Below are 15360 nucleotides of genomic sequence, written 5' to 3'. Positions count from 1 at the left end.
GGCAGCTAGTGGGTTGTTATATAGCTCTTTAAAACTTTTTTCTATGTTTTTCCATAATGCTTTCCCATAATGTTTTGATTTTAGCTATCTAACCTGTTTCAGAAACTTTCTCCAAGCTGTATTTGGAATCTTACAGGTTGAGTAAATGTGCAGTAAGGGAGCAATCGGATTCATACCATCTCTTTGCATTGTAAGTTGAATAATAGCATACAGGCACTCTTGGGGATTGCTGTCTTGGTCTTTTATTTTACTGAAATTCTCTTTAAATGCTGAAAAATTTATATATATACTTTTCTCAGAGGGAAAGCTTTGTACTTCCTTCAAAAATACTTGGAGGAGATGCTCTCACTTTAAAATCATTCAGTTCCAACCTTGAGGCTTATTGAAATTGTGCTTTGATGGAGATCAGAGTTATGAGGGATAATAATGGCGTAGAGTAAATAATAAACTGCCAGTTACTTTGAACTGGTCTGCAATGTAGTATTTAGAGCATTTGTTTAATTGTTGATAAACTTGGTGATTCAGGTGCTTAAACACACAGCTGTTGTCAATTTAAGAACCTTGTGTAATCATGTGTCCAGCTGCTCTTTCTGAGTGTGTGGAGGTTTCATGAGTCACGCTAACTCAGGGAAATGCCATTGATATGGAAAAGGGTCTGAAATATCTATGGTTAGGCACTATGCTTAGGGACTAAATCCCACCCAAATGCCTGTCATAAGCAAACCTTGAATCTTCAGCATGGTTCAGGCACAGATCTTCAAAAATGATTTTACACCACCTGGAAGAATTTTGGTGGATGTTTGTTTAAGTGCAATAAAAGAAGTGGAAATTAGGCTTTGCATGGTACTCTTCTGTAATTACTTTTAGTGTCTGCATATATGTGCATTGTAAACAGAAATGCAGTAGGCATGTGAGGTACTGTAAGGAGAACTTACGGAGTGTGTACCTCCAGTTATGTTTTACAGGCCAGCATTAGAAACCAGTGGTTTCTAGTAGTTGTGTATGTCTAGGCACAGTTGCCTGTTATCCTTGAGAGACACAGGTGACTGCACAGCAAAGTTTATTCTATTCTGGGTAACCCTTGTGTTAATCTGTCTTGTTTGCATAAAGGTATTCACTCATGTTTATATAGATAGTATTTGACAGATCTTTCTAGAAAGGATGGGTTGTGATAACTTTTACCTCTTTCATAATTTTGTTCTACTTAGATCTCCTTGTACAGTGCCACTAGCTATATCTTCATAAGAACATTTTCTGATACTATTACTTTTTGTTTCTTATTTTTCTTTTTGGGGAAATTGGAGAATTTTGTGATATTTGGATGCATCTGTTTCTCCCTTTATGTAACGTTAGGCCACTTCATCCTCCCAGATCTATTTCACCAGTGTTTTGAAGTGAGATATTAGGATAGAACACTTTTTGATATTCTGGAAGTGCTAATGTGCATACCTATAAGCCCTTCTGCTGGGAGAAAGGGAGGTGTGGATGGCACGCAGTGTCACTATTTTACTCCTTCCTTATGCTGAAGCATTTATTCCAGTTTTGATATTGGCTGAGATCAATGCCACGTACCAAGCAGCCTCTGAGCCTGCCTGGACACACGCATCTTTATCTTGATGTCTCCCCTTCAAAAATGCAACAGGTTTTTAATCCATCTTTGTGTGGAGTGGAGATCAGCAATGTGCAGTACAGGCATCTCAAAAGAATTCCAATGTGATATCTGAGTCTGTTGCAGAAAATGAGATATCTGAAAGTAAACAGAGTATACTATTAGTAGTATAGCTTATGTAGGTACAAAATACAAAACTGGAAAATATTATTGTTAACTAGTACTATAATTAACTACTTTGCATTAGCCTGCCATTTTTTATTAATATTTCAGGCTCTATTAAAGCCTTATTATCTGTAACTGCCAACTTTATTGTTAGGTGCTGTATTTGGACTGTTTGCAACAAAAATGCTTGAGTAAGAAGTTTAAGTGAATTTAAGATGTGGAGCTTTTGGAGTGGACCAGAGGAGGGCCACAAAGGTTATCAGAGGGCTAGAGAACCTTCCCTGTGAAGATAAGCTGAAGGATCTGACCTTGTTCAGCCTGGGAAAGAGAAGACTGCAGGGAGACCTGATTGTGACCTTCCAGTGTTTAAAGGAAGTTTATAAACATGAGGGAAATCAACTTATTGCAAGGGTAGATAGTGACAGGACATGGGGGGAATGGTTTTAAACTAAAGGGATATTTAGATTAGATGTTGGGGGAAGATTTTTACTGAGTAAGTGGTGAGGTGCTGGAATAGGTTGTGCAGAGATGCTGTAGATGCCTCATCCCTGGAGGTGTTAATGGCCAGGTTGGATGGGGCCACGGGCATTCTGATCAGATGCTTGACCTAGTGTCTGGCAACCCTGCCTGTGGTAGGAGGGTTGGAATTTGCTGTTCCTTCAGGTCCCTTCCATCCCAAGTCATTCTATGATTCTGTGATAATGCAAGTGTCCTCATTGTTTTAAAATAGCTTTTTTTCAGCCATCATTTGTCTTTTTAGCTTCTTTTTCATTAGAATTAATTATTCCACTGTGGTAAGTGAGAGTGAAATGCTGTTTTATCCATGTACTGTTTGGTCCATAACAAACTTCTATTAATTGTTGATATCTGAAGTCTTTTTTTATTACTTTAGTAACCAGTAGTAATTTTTTCTAGTTTTCTAAATGAAAACTTTACACAGACAGCAAGGAATTTGTTCATAATTTAAATTTATAGGCAGCCAAAATCTGGTTAAAAAAAGAAAAAAAAAAAATCTTAACATTCCTTAAATAGTTTAAACATGGTAACTGCTGTAAGCTTTTAAGGGATGTACCAAGCCCAATATTGATAGCTACAGAAGCTGGTACTTCAATGTAGCCTATCTACCAATTGTTGTTTGTAATTCTGTTAATGCTGTGTTATTCAATCGTTTGAAAGTAAGGAAAAATTTATGTACAACTTGAAAATAAAGGTGCATCATTTGATCAAAGCCCTTCTTAGTCCTACATGGCAGCTGGCTAGTTTTGTTAAATAGGCTAGAAATATTAAAATAAATGTTATTTTTTGTTTGTTTTTAAATACGTTGGATTGTGATGTTTGCAATGTTTTAGTGGAGAAGAGAAAGAGATGATTGTGTTATTTGCTTACAGAAAAAGAAAAGGAAGGCCAGAACTGGGAGGAAAACAATATGAAAATGCGAAGTGGAAAACTTCTCCAGTAATGTTGGTTACCTTTTGTAATAGCAGTAACAATGTTTTTAGTTTTAGTGAAGGAGAAACCTGCTGAGATCCATGCTGACTGTTAGTTTTCTCTTCAAACAATAAAATGTGAATGGTTTTGTACTTGAATTCTCTTTTAGTAGAATATAATCTGCTTTTATATTTTCTTTTTCCACATAAAAGGTTTCAATGTTTAACTCACATTTCTTTTAAAAAGAGAAGTAAAATGAACTTTAAAAGATATTGCCTCCCCGCAACAGTTTTCAAAGGTGAATATTGCTTTTCATGCTTTACAAACAGAAATTTAGTGGAAAGATGAGTTTGTTTTAAAAGGAAGTGGAAATTTTAGAATAGTGCTAGGTATTTGTAAACTCCTATTCCTTTTTTTTTAAAAAAAAAAAAAAAAAGTTGGGAGAATGTGTGTGAATAGTTCTTATTTGGTAGCAAAACCTGACATGTTTTGCCATGCGAAGTTACACTTATTTTAGAGTTAAATTTCCCTTGGTTTGCTCAGCCCAGAACAGAGGAGCCGATGGGAGAGCAGATGGTGGCTGCAGCTCCTCACAGAGAGCAGAGGGACAGCACTGAGCTCTGTGACAGCAACACGGCCCGAGGGAACGGCATGGAGCTGTGTCAGAAGAGAGTGGGGGTTAGCGAAAGGTTCTTCACCAAAGGGCAGTGGGCATGGAACAGGCTGCCCAGAACAGTAGGCAAAGTCCAGAACTGCTGTGATTACAGAAGTATTGACTGGGACAACATTCTTAGCCACAGGGTCTGAATTTTGTCTGGTGGTGAGGGGATCCAGGAGTTGGGTTCAACGATCTTTATTCACAGACCAGTAGGATTATTTGATACAGATGTTTGCCCACAGCTTCATCTTAAACAGGTTTACTTTTTCCAAATCAGAAGGAATTTGTTAACCTTACAGTGGCTGCAAGAAGACAAGGAGTAGCTGATACAGTCTGAAAGCATTTGCCTCTATCAATATGCTCTATGTAAATTAATTAATTAATTAACCTACACTTTATTTTTTTGTGTTAATTTATATTTTATGTCAGATGGGCACTGTGTTTTTGACCTAGCATTTACAGCTGGCTCTAATATGTTATGGAATGATATTTTAAGTTCATATACCTGTTTTTGCATTTATCCTGTTTTCAAATTGTGGGTTTTGTCCCCTTACAAGGCAGATTGCTGTGCCCTTGTGAAGATGTGCATTGCATGCAAACACTGGAGTTAGCCTTTGGATAAGGTACAGAAACCCTGTTATTTGCACTGTCAAGCCAGCCAGCTCAGACCACAGGACCATATGATGAATGAGGTTGGAGGGTACCTCTGGAGGTCATTTTGCACAACCCCTGCTCAGACAGGACCTTGTACCTCAGGTTGCCCAGGAACATTTCCAGGCTGCTTTTGAGTCTCTCCATAGAGCAAATTTTGAAAGCGCTTGTAGGGCAGAATTTATTAATACAAGCTCAACCGTAGGGCTTCTGGGCTGGATTTGACTGTTTGGCCAAGTCTCTGCTCGGGGAGAGAAGCCCTTATTTGTCCTCTAGGATTCCAGGTGTTTTACTTAAGAAAGTATTAAGAACTCAATTAGTAAAGGAGGAAGAAGCACTCCTTTAAAGCCACTTTTTAACCAAATAAACCTGATGGAGAAGCTTTAAATCTCCTAAATGTGTGTATGAAATGTGGACTTTTTAAAAATTGGATTCAGACTTCCTTAAATTACCGTATATACTATTTCAGAAAGGATAACTAAATTAATAAGAAATAATAATATAATTCTAATATTTTTATTATAAAGGACCGTAATTCTACAGAAAAGGTTTAAGTAGAAAATACATAGCCAAAACATCATCTTCAATAACTAATGGCAATGCTGTTGCTGGAGCAGTATCAGTGATTTATCTTTTTTGTTGGGTAGGGATATATGATATATTCTGTCAAATTTTGAACACTGGTTCTCTGCTTTGATTGTGCTCATGGTGATGACAGTGTGTTTTCACTAGGAACTGTGCTATTATGATGTGACATGTCATATATTCACTGAATATCTCAAAAGTCGCAGAGTTGTTTTTATGTCTGCTTCTATGCTTGAATTTGAACATGTCCTCTCTATCTACTTCAAAGACTTGTTTGTTTTCTTTGTTGTGGTGTTTTTTTAAATGTTATATTCTCACATTTTGTAGCTTTGTTATTATAGCATTTCTCTCAAGGATATCAGCTGTTGTGATAGCTTTTTCCAAAAAGCAACTTCATTTTAGATTGAGAAGCAAAGATGCATGACAAAGCGGTGACATTTCTCTCTGTGATTGGAACTGAGCTGATTTGCTTTTGTGCTGTATTGCAGTGTTGATAGCTAAAATACAAATGAGGTCATTAGATAAAAAGAAAAAAAGTTAACGATAATTGGATTAAAGCAGGGAGTTCTGTGCAATGTGTGAATGTTCAAAAATTGTTTTAGTAACTTTTTTTCAAGTTATTAGATTTCTGGATGGCTCATGGTCTTCAGGCATGGTAAGAATGATGCGGGCCATTACATTTGTAATGGTATCATTAATTGTTTCAAGAATAATCTAATCTATCTATTTGCTACCACTAGAAATTGTAGCTGTGCATTGGAATTCATTGAACAATTTAACTGTGGGCGCCTTTCAAAATGAAGCAACTTTGAGAATAGTTTCTGTAAAAGCCTTGGCATGAATACAAGTTCAGTTGGAAAACAGATGTGTTTTGCTGTATAGATATGAGTCTGTTTTGCATGGGAAATAAGAATGTGCAGAAGTAGGCTGCAGTCTTGGAGAGTGCAGTGCTGTGTGTGTGTGTGCAGCTGTGTGATGAAAACATCCTAAGGCATTCTCTTTTTGTTTTTTTGGTTGCTTTTTTCTTTTCCCCTTTTTTTATTATAGTAGTTCAGTGATACACATGGTCCTTTTTTTCCTGTCTTAATTTTCTTTGCATACTTTGCTGTTTAGAAATTGTTAAGCAGTTGGCAAAAGGGATGTTCCTGTACCAGTGCTAGAGGCTGTTAATGATCCAAAACCCATCAGTACACACTGGTTCAGGGGAGACCTTCAAGCAGGTGGTAATTGCTTACTGCTGTTTGCAGCCAAGTTCAGTTGCCTAGATTTCAATACAATCCTCTTGTGTTAGCAGTGTTAAAGGAGTAACTGCTGCTGCACTAATAACTTTAGGGAATAGAGAGAACATGCTGAGTAACCACGTTGTGTTTTGTCTACTGTCTGTGACTGCCACCTCCCTGTTTTGAGTCTTGCTTGAAAATGTTCTTGAGTGAGATATTTAATTTCTTTAGTCACAGTGCCTTCCAAGATCTATTTGTTCAAAAGTCTTCCAAGTTGCTGATATGAACTCATGTTTGTAGCATTAACAAAACCATGTTGTTTCTTTCCTTCTTATCTAGGTGGTTGAACTGGGATTTAATTTTTTATCCTATGGATCACTGAATGAGTAACAGATGGCCTTGCCACGTCTTACAGGCGCTCTACGCTCCTTTTCAAATGTCACTAGACATGATGATTATAGTGAAGAATTAGCTGACTTAACGGTAAATATCTTTTTTTTTTTTTTTTTTCCAAATTATAAACTATTAGTGTATGTAGTAAGAATTTTGTGGTATTTAGAATAAAGTTAGTGATGGTGAATTTGTCTTTTGGCACACAAAGGAAAAGAAAATAATCAGTAGTCAAGCATGAATTCACCAAGTGAATCCTTAACCAGTTTGATAAGTTTCTTTGATGAAATCACCAGATGAGTGGGGAGCAGTGGATATTGTCTTCCTGAACTTCAGTAAGGCCTTTGATACTATTTCCTGCATGATCCTTATAAAGAAGCTGTTGAGGAATGGGCTGTGGGAGCAGACAAGATTGCAAACTGGCTGAATGCCCAGGCCTAGAAGGCAGTGGTCAGTGGCACGTAGTCTAATTGAAAGCCAGTGATGAATGGAGTACCCCGGCGTTCAGTGCTGGATGCAGTCCTTAACATTTTCATGAATGATCTGGATGATAGGATATATGGCACTCTCAGTAAATCTGCTGAGGGCATGAAACTGGGAGGTTTTCCCCCAGGAAACTGGGGACCACCTTACTGGAAAGCAGCTCTGCAGAAAAGGATCTGTAGACTAAGGTGAAATGAGTAAGCTGTCTGTTCTTGCTGCTAAGAACACTAGCAGTATTCTTGACTGCATTAAACAAAGTGTCACTACCAGGTCAAGGGAGGTGATGCTTCCTCTCTACTGAGCACTGGTGAAGCACCACCTGGAGTTCTGTGTCCTGTTCTGGCCCATTCAGTACAAGAGAGGCCTGTACATGCTGGCAAGCACAGCTTACAGCCACCAAGAATATAAAGGGACTGGAGGATCTGAGCCTGAGAGAGCTAGGACTGTTCAGCCTGAATTCTCAGGGTAACTCATCGATGTCTATAAATGGCTGAAGGGAGGATGCAAAGAGGATGTAGCCAAGCTTTGTTCAGTGGTGCACGATCCCCAAACTAGTGGGCACATACTGGAGCACAGGAAATTCCCTCTAAACTCCAATAAGTACTTCTGTGCTGTGATGGAGCAGTGGCACGGATTTTCCAGAGAAGCTGGGAAGTCTCCTTGAAGGGCCTTGGAAGCAGCCTGGATGTGGGCACGGGCACTCTGCTCTGGGTGTTCCTGTTCAAGCAGATGTTGAGCAATATGGACCCAGAGGTCCCTTCCAACCTTAACTGTTCCCTGAGATCTCTTTAGAAGTTGCAAAAGTTTAGCTTGCTAAAGAATTTTCACTTGGAATGGGTAAAGCAGCCTGTAAGTATCTTTCTCATTCCTGACACTCAAGTATGTAAAGAACTGTTAATAGGGAAATGAATTGCTGTTGTTACAAAATACTGATTGAGTGAAATTGGAAAGAGTTTCTTTCATTCAAGTTGTTTTTGTCATTGTTATTGTTTATTTTAAAGTAATGACTGTACATAAATTTGAAATAAAAATATTTTAATATTTTGCATTTTCAGAAAAAAAGAACAAAACAACAGGAACAGTTACTGAAGTCTGATCTTACTTGGAAGAAGATAATAAAGTTTGTTGATGACAATTTAGACAAAAAAGAATACCAAACTGTAAATGGTGATTTGAAAACTATATTACAAGCAGCAAAACAAATAGGTAGGTTTTAATTCTCAAATTATCCTACAACTAATTTCTTAGCTTTTTGTTTTAAGCTGATGTCTGCCTGCATACTTTCATACTATTACAATTTCAGTTCTACGTTAACTCCAGTCTTGCTCTGAAGTATCTTTGAAGTTCTGTTAAGTCTGACAGCTATGTGTACAACTACATTTTCTGTTTTATTTTAAAATGTGATTCTGTTTTTATGCACTTTCTTGTTTTTTGATAGCACTGTTATGTGATGTTATGGTTTGTAATCTACCATAAGTAAGCAAAAGCAACAGCTGCTTTTGTCATGGCAGTATACTGAAGAAAGAAGAGTCTTGGTGTTAGCTGCTTTAATTCCACACAGTTGTTATCTTGAAAATTGGTTGCAGTGAGTGAATTTTTTGCTTTAGTGAATTATCAGAAGAAAAATTTCAAATGTATCTCCAGTCACTGGCAAGCATTTTAAATTCATCTGAAGATGCACATATTCTAAACTTTCTGCTATCTGATTCTTTCCTCCCATATCATAAACATAGTGATCTGTTATTTTTACAAACTTGTTTTTAATTTGACACTTTTTCTAACACAACAGTAGAGCTTGTGCTGGTAGGAGAATTTAACCTCTCCATGCCAAAAGATAAGCGTATGGCTACCTGTCTTCCTGAGAGAGATACTTGTAGGAAGGGCCACCTCTTTCTCAGTATAGATGTCTGTTGTTTGGTGTATGTCTTAGAGCTGGCATTGGTGATACATGAGGTTTGGAGGAAAGTAATGCAAGGTGTGGTGTGAGCCCTCTTAGGGTGTAGGAAAAAATCTGCTGTGTGTTACTAATTAGGCTTAGTAGATAAGAATTGACTTACTGACAAATGTCCAACTGAAGTATAACCCAAGGGTAGCTCCCAGTTTAGTCTCCTGTTTACTGTTTGTGCAGAATGCTTGTGCTCTGCAATGCCTTGACTTCTCAGTGCCTGTGTTGTGGCTATCATGATGATGCCTTTCGTGGAATGAAACTTGTTTGGAGAAGTAGCTACGTTTATTCTAAAACAATAAAATAAAAATAAAAAAGATTTTAAAAAAACTCAATGAATCTGACATGAGATCAGATTGGCTCATGGGTCACTTTAGTGTGCAGTTGTTCCATGCTCTAAATGATGTTTTTTTCTTGCTTTTTTATCAGCTGTTTATTCACAAAAAATATATTAAAGGGGCAGCTGTAGTGATAATTGATCAAGGAAATGCTACCTTTTTAACTTCTTTGGAGATTGTTGACACAATTCATGTTCTTTTACTAATTTTTAAGAGTTGTTTATTGCTGTGCTGTAATAGAAAATACAAGTTTCGTACACAGATGTGATGGTTAAGGAGAATCCTGCAACTGTAGCATTAATATAGCTATTAATTTAGTTCTTTTTGCTTTGTTTTTAAATCCTGTTTTTCACATATGGACTTGAAATGTATTACCAACACATTCAAGAATTTAGAGATGCTAACGAGATTTCTCTCAGCACTTCATTTAAATAACATACTACTGATGTCATTTTATGAAACGGTACTCTTTCTATCTTCTCGATCAGGATTAGGATATTAGGAAGATGTCAGTATCACCAATCTGGGAACAGGCACTGAGGTGGTGTTATGGGGGATACTTGACCCATCTGTCCCACATGTTCCCTCGTGAGCAAATATAGGCAGCCATGCTACCAGGTTTGAAACGCATGCTATGGTCAGAAAAATAGGTTGGTTCATTGTTCCACTCTAGCTTGTGGTCATCAGTTTCAAAGTTGTCTGACAATTACCCCTGTGGTGTCCAAACTGCCTTTCCAAACATTATGATTCTCTTTTCTCATCACATGGTTTTTTACTGCCATTTGGCCTTTCAAATAAACAATCTTGTAATTTTTCCCAGTTGGATCCCAGTTTTCCTGGAATCACAGAATGGCTCGGGTTGGAAGAGGCATGATAGATTATTTAGTTTCACACTCCTGCTGCAGCTAGGGTTGCCAAGCAGTAGATCAGGCACTAGATCAGGTTGCCCAGGACTCCATCTAGTCTGACCTTGAACACCTCCAGGGATAGGATATCCACAGTTTCTCTGAGCAACCTTTTCTAGTGCCTCATTGCCCTCTGAGCAAAGAATTTCCTCCTTACCTACCCTCTTTTAATTTAAAACAATTACCTCTTTTCCTATTGTTTTGCTACATGCCTACCTGTCTTAACGCTATCTTTACAGATTGAGAGATAAGAATAGGACACTTTCCTACAGGAATATGATTTTATTATAAGTTATCACAAAAATGAATAAAAGACTTGAAGTCTATTGTGGAATTATAATTCATGGCTATAGGTAAAATATTTTATTTTAATGAACCTTTAATTCATTTTCTTTTATGTGATTCAAACAGCTATCCTGTAGTGGCTTTTATTTCTTAGCCAGTGAAATATATAGTTTCCATATTTGTACTCATTTTAGATGCTGTGGTATTTTTTGTAAGTAATGTAACCTAACACTCAGTATGCATTTTTGAGGAAGCACTGCTTGTGAGATGCACATTCTATTTAAATGGGAGAATCATCTGGGAGAGGAAAACTAAAGTTTAAATAAGGACCACTCTGGTCCAGCAGAATTAGAGCTGTGAATTAGAGCTGGAGAGACATTTGTCACTGTCATTTTCTTTTATTCTGAATACTTATATCCATAACAAGCAACCTGGGACAAACGGAGGAGAAGATCTGCATGGTTGTTTTAAATGTCCACTGGTTACAATTTAACTGTAAGAGACGCTACAGTAAAATGTAGTTAGGGTTGACAAATATGACTTTCATGTTTGTAATAGAAAACGTAAAACCATATGAGGTATAGCAGTCGGGCAAAATATGGTAGATAGTGGAAAAGAATCAGTTTTATAAGTAAAATCAGTATTTGATATTCTTAGTTGACAATGCTATCCATGAAAACATTTTGGCAGATTTGTATTTGCTGTCTTAATGACAGAAACATGTACTAGCTGTGTGATTTTTATTTTTTTAATTTTCATTTTGGTGGAACAAAATTATTTTATGTGAGAACATCATTTTTCTCTAAACTTTAATGGTGGGTTGAGTGTAATAGAGCATATAGAAAGACATAGTGGTAATTTTTTTTTTTTTTTTTTTTTTTTTTTTTTTTTTTGTGCTGGAAGGAAAGTGCAAAACTAATAAATGCATGATTATTTAGTTAGAATGAGTTAGGACAAAATCGTCAGCCTTGTTGCTTCTGAACAGAGACATAATGTGACCAGAAGAAAAAAAAAAATGAAATGGACAGTAATATTCCAGCCATCATCATTGGAGACGTACAGTCAGAAGAGTGAACTGACTGCCTGCTATTTTTGTTTAATTTGAAGGAAATGAACTTTCATCCTAGGCAATATTCATTTGCCTATTAAATTATTAATTCACTTGATAGGGAAATATTAGTAATCAAAATGATGTCAATGGTTTAAAAGAGAAAACAGAAAAGAATTGCCATTTTACTGGCTACATGTATTTGGAGGGGTGAGAAATTATTTTCTCATGAGATGTTTCCACAAAACACAAGGCACTGATAGGAGAGCTAGCACTAAAAACTATGGTGTACTTCTGCTTTAATACTGGAAACTTGTAAAATAATGGTACATATTTGTACATTAGGAATATGAGTGCAGTTTGTGCAACCCAGTTTTAGGTGTAAGTTTTCAAACTTTAAAAAAAAAATCAAAACCTAATTCATTTATGGTTAAGGATAAACAAGGAGAGTAAACCACCTAATTTCCACTGAGAACTATTTACACGCATCTTGAATGTGTATGTATTTACTTTTATGTAGTTAATCTAGATATCTAATTATTATGTAAATACAACCCAAAATATCTTCATGAGCTTCTCAGCTTTTCACAGTTCACTTCAATGAAATTCAAGAGAAGTAGTGAAGTTGTATGTTAGGTTTCTGGTTACTTAAATACGTAGGACCATAACTGGACAGCAGAGTGGAGTCAGGCACAAGACTGTTTTGGGTACTCATAAGAAAATAACTTAATTAGTTATGCAGGAAGTGCAACTTTGTTTTTTTTAATTTAATATTGATCTTTTAAAAATAAGTAGTTTACTTCAGCAGCTCTTTTGAATTAGCAGCAGTGGAGGAGTTATTCACTTGAAGTGTATTGTTTTCTGTTGGAGTTATGCCAGACAATCCTGAATTGACCAAATAAAGACATCTTGAAAGTAGCAGTTTGTAAACCTTGACAATAAGCTTTTTCAGATGCTTTAAAAAATTATGAAATCTTGTAAGAAATGCTAGTTTTCTGAAAATGGTGGAGCAGTTTGCCTGGCTTCTTAAAACACTTTTTTAAAATATAGGAGAAACTTTCGCATATTGTTCTTATATTCAAGGAGAGAGAATTAAAAAATAGAAAAGGAGGGGGGAAAAAAAAAAAAAGAAAAGCATGCTGCCTCTCTGTCTATTTTATCCATTCACTTTTTTCATTCTAAGTGACACTCAGGTTAATAATATAGTGTTTGCTTATATTTTCCTTGCGCGCTTCTGAGAATATTTATGTAAGAGGTAAATTCATTTTTTTTCTCTAATTATATTATTTTAGAGTTTTTTGTAGGTAAGTCAGTAAGTATACATTCACACATTTATTTGCTTTAACTTCTTTGGATAATTTTTGTAATATACATGCATTCTGTAGTACCAGAAGAATGTAGTAATTTCCAGCTGAGTTCTGTATGTTTAGTCTGGCTTGAATATTCAGATTAGGCAGTGAATAAACATTGTTTCAACATAAAATTCTGTTGCTGTTAAAAAGCCAGTAAATATACTAGTGTGAATATAAGACCCAGGCATGCTTTTTCTCTTGGAAAAACAAGAAAGCAATGGTAATTCCTAATATGAATTTCTAATAAGTAGAAGGGGTAATGAAGACAGATGCTTTACTATTTCATGCATTTTATAATTCAATAGCTTGCAACAATTGCTACTTCTTATTATGGTCGTCATTTCACATCTTTGTTGATGAGACTTGTGAGAAATTGAGTACAGTTATGTTATAAGCAATGAATGAGAATTAGTTTGAAGTGTATAAAATTACATTTGTTTTTGTTAACAGTTGGAGCTGAAAATGGACAAGAAGCAATTGAAAGCGGAGCTGTTTTTCTCTTTAAGACTTTTCACGGGAAAGAATGTGTTGGTCATGATGAGACAAAGGCCATCAAGCAGATGTTTGGGCCATTTCCATCATCATCTGCTACTGCAGCTTGTAATGCCACATGTCGGATTGCTTCTCACTTCACTGAAGAACAGCTTACAGCCCTCATACAGATGGCTGAGGAGCAAAATGGTGATAACAGAGTGTTCTTTGGTAAAAATATAGCGTTTTCATTTGACATGCATGATTTGGATCACTCTGAGGAGCTGCCTGTAAATGGTGAGGCTGATGCTCAAAGAATTATAAGCTTAGATTATAAGAAATTTCTGAATAACCAGCTGGATCATCTAAAGAACTGCTGTGATGAGAAGTCTGATCTCAAGTCTTTGGAAAAAGTAGATGATTCTTTTTTATGGTCTGAAGTTGGAAAATATCTGAATGAATCTCAGGGTGGTACCCCTGGAGGACCAACAACGGAAGATCTCTGCTGTACTTTGTATGAGATGCTTGCTTCTCCCAAGAGCGGTGATGAACTTCAAAACGAGGTACAGTAGAGTATTATCTATACTGTATCTATTTGAATGTTGCACAAATTCCAGATTATTTCATATTAGATTATGCCAATATGCACATTACTGAAGTGTTATCTATGCTTGCTTTGTCTCTAGAAAAATTTAATGGCAGCAATCTCAATCCACCAGACAGATGGTGAAAACAGCATGTGTTTTTTGTGAATAGTCACATTTTTTCCTCATAAAATACGGTCTATTATTTTTTTGCTGACCTTTCCTGTACTTTCTTTCTAAGCAATTGCTCTTTTAAACTACCATATAAAAGTATGAGAACTTGCAAATCTGCACCAAAGAAAACTTTTTTGGGAAGTTTTCAGAGCCTTCTTGTTGCTAGAAGTGAAAGGAAGTAGATGATGTGGTGGTGGATTGCACAGGTGGTGCTAATATTTTCTTTGATAAGGAAGTAGGGAGGATTGATCACAAGAAGAGCAGGGAGAACTTGACGGACAGAGCACAGATTCTGGGAGGCTGCCGCTGAAGTATAAGCATAGTGGTTGAAAGGGAAGGATGCTTAAAGACTAGGAAACAGGCTTTGATGATGTGTACAGGAAAGATGAATGTATGGAAGGAGAACACTATTTTTGAATAGGATTGGGAAAGAATTCCTGCTATCTTCCAACTGCTTCTGTCAAATTTTTTATCTTAGTGATGTTGCAGGAATTATGATTTAATAATAGAAAAGGTGCTCTTTGTATATGTAGCTTTTTGAAGCTTATTTAGTAGGGCTTCGCTTCTTTTCTTTGCCTTACCAGAAAGGAAAAAATAGTCTCACTTGATTGTCTGAAATCTGTACCTTGTGTTGTATTTTTAAGAATATTTAGTAATAAAGATATGTATTTTCTCCCCATTATGCTCTCCCATCTCACCTGTACCTTTCTGAAACCTTGTTTTTCCTCGTTGTGAGTACAAACATGGTTAACATGCTGCCTTGCCTTGTAACACCTCATTAATTCATTGCTCACTGCACGGTTTGGGGATGGTACATGTGAAGAGACATCAGACTGATTCAAAACTGATCACTTTTTTAAAGGGTAGTTGGCATTTCTATTGTGCTGTCTGTAAAAGCAGGAACTTTAAAGTTTCTTACGGACGTCAGATTTTGCCTTCACATGGGAATTTATTTTATTACAGCAGTGTTGCTGGTAGCAGCATTATGAGCAGATGGTGCTCTCAAACCTGAAGATAATCCATTTCTAGAGCTAGGTCATAGATCCATCATATGAGATGGTATGTTTGA

The 15360-nt window shown here is 36.5% G+C and overlaps 1 protein-coding gene across 3 annotated transcripts in view; it reads left to right on the top strand.

Annotated features, from left to right (window-relative positions):
- ASCC3 (activating signal cointegrator 1 complex subunit 3) overlaps positions 1-15360 on the top strand; it is a 256841-nt gene that overhangs the window by 9104 nt on the left and 232377 nt on the right. For all 3 annotated transcript variants that reach the window (XM_042812582.1, XM_042812567.1, XM_042812576.1), the window contains exons 2-4: positions 6656-6799; positions 8245-8395; positions 13513-14096. In XM_042812582.1, the coding sequence (XP_042668516.1) occupies positions 6710-6799; positions 8245-8395; positions 13513-14096 (825 nt within the window). In that variant the 5' untranslated portion in view covers positions 6656-6709. The remainder of the gene's footprint in view (positions 1-6655; positions 6800-8244; positions 8396-13512; positions 14097-15360) is intronic.

Source organism: Centrocercus urophasianus, unplaced genomic scaffold (genome assembly GCF_019232065.1).
Source record: "Centrocercus urophasianus isolate 14NV4802_14NV808 unplaced genomic scaffold, USGS_Curo_1.0 seq_10, whole genome shotgun sequence".
Lineage (NCBI taxonomy): Eukaryota > Metazoa > Chordata > Aves > Galliformes > Phasianidae > Centrocercus > Centrocercus urophasianus.
This window is presented reverse-complemented; position numbering and strand designations above follow the sequence as displayed.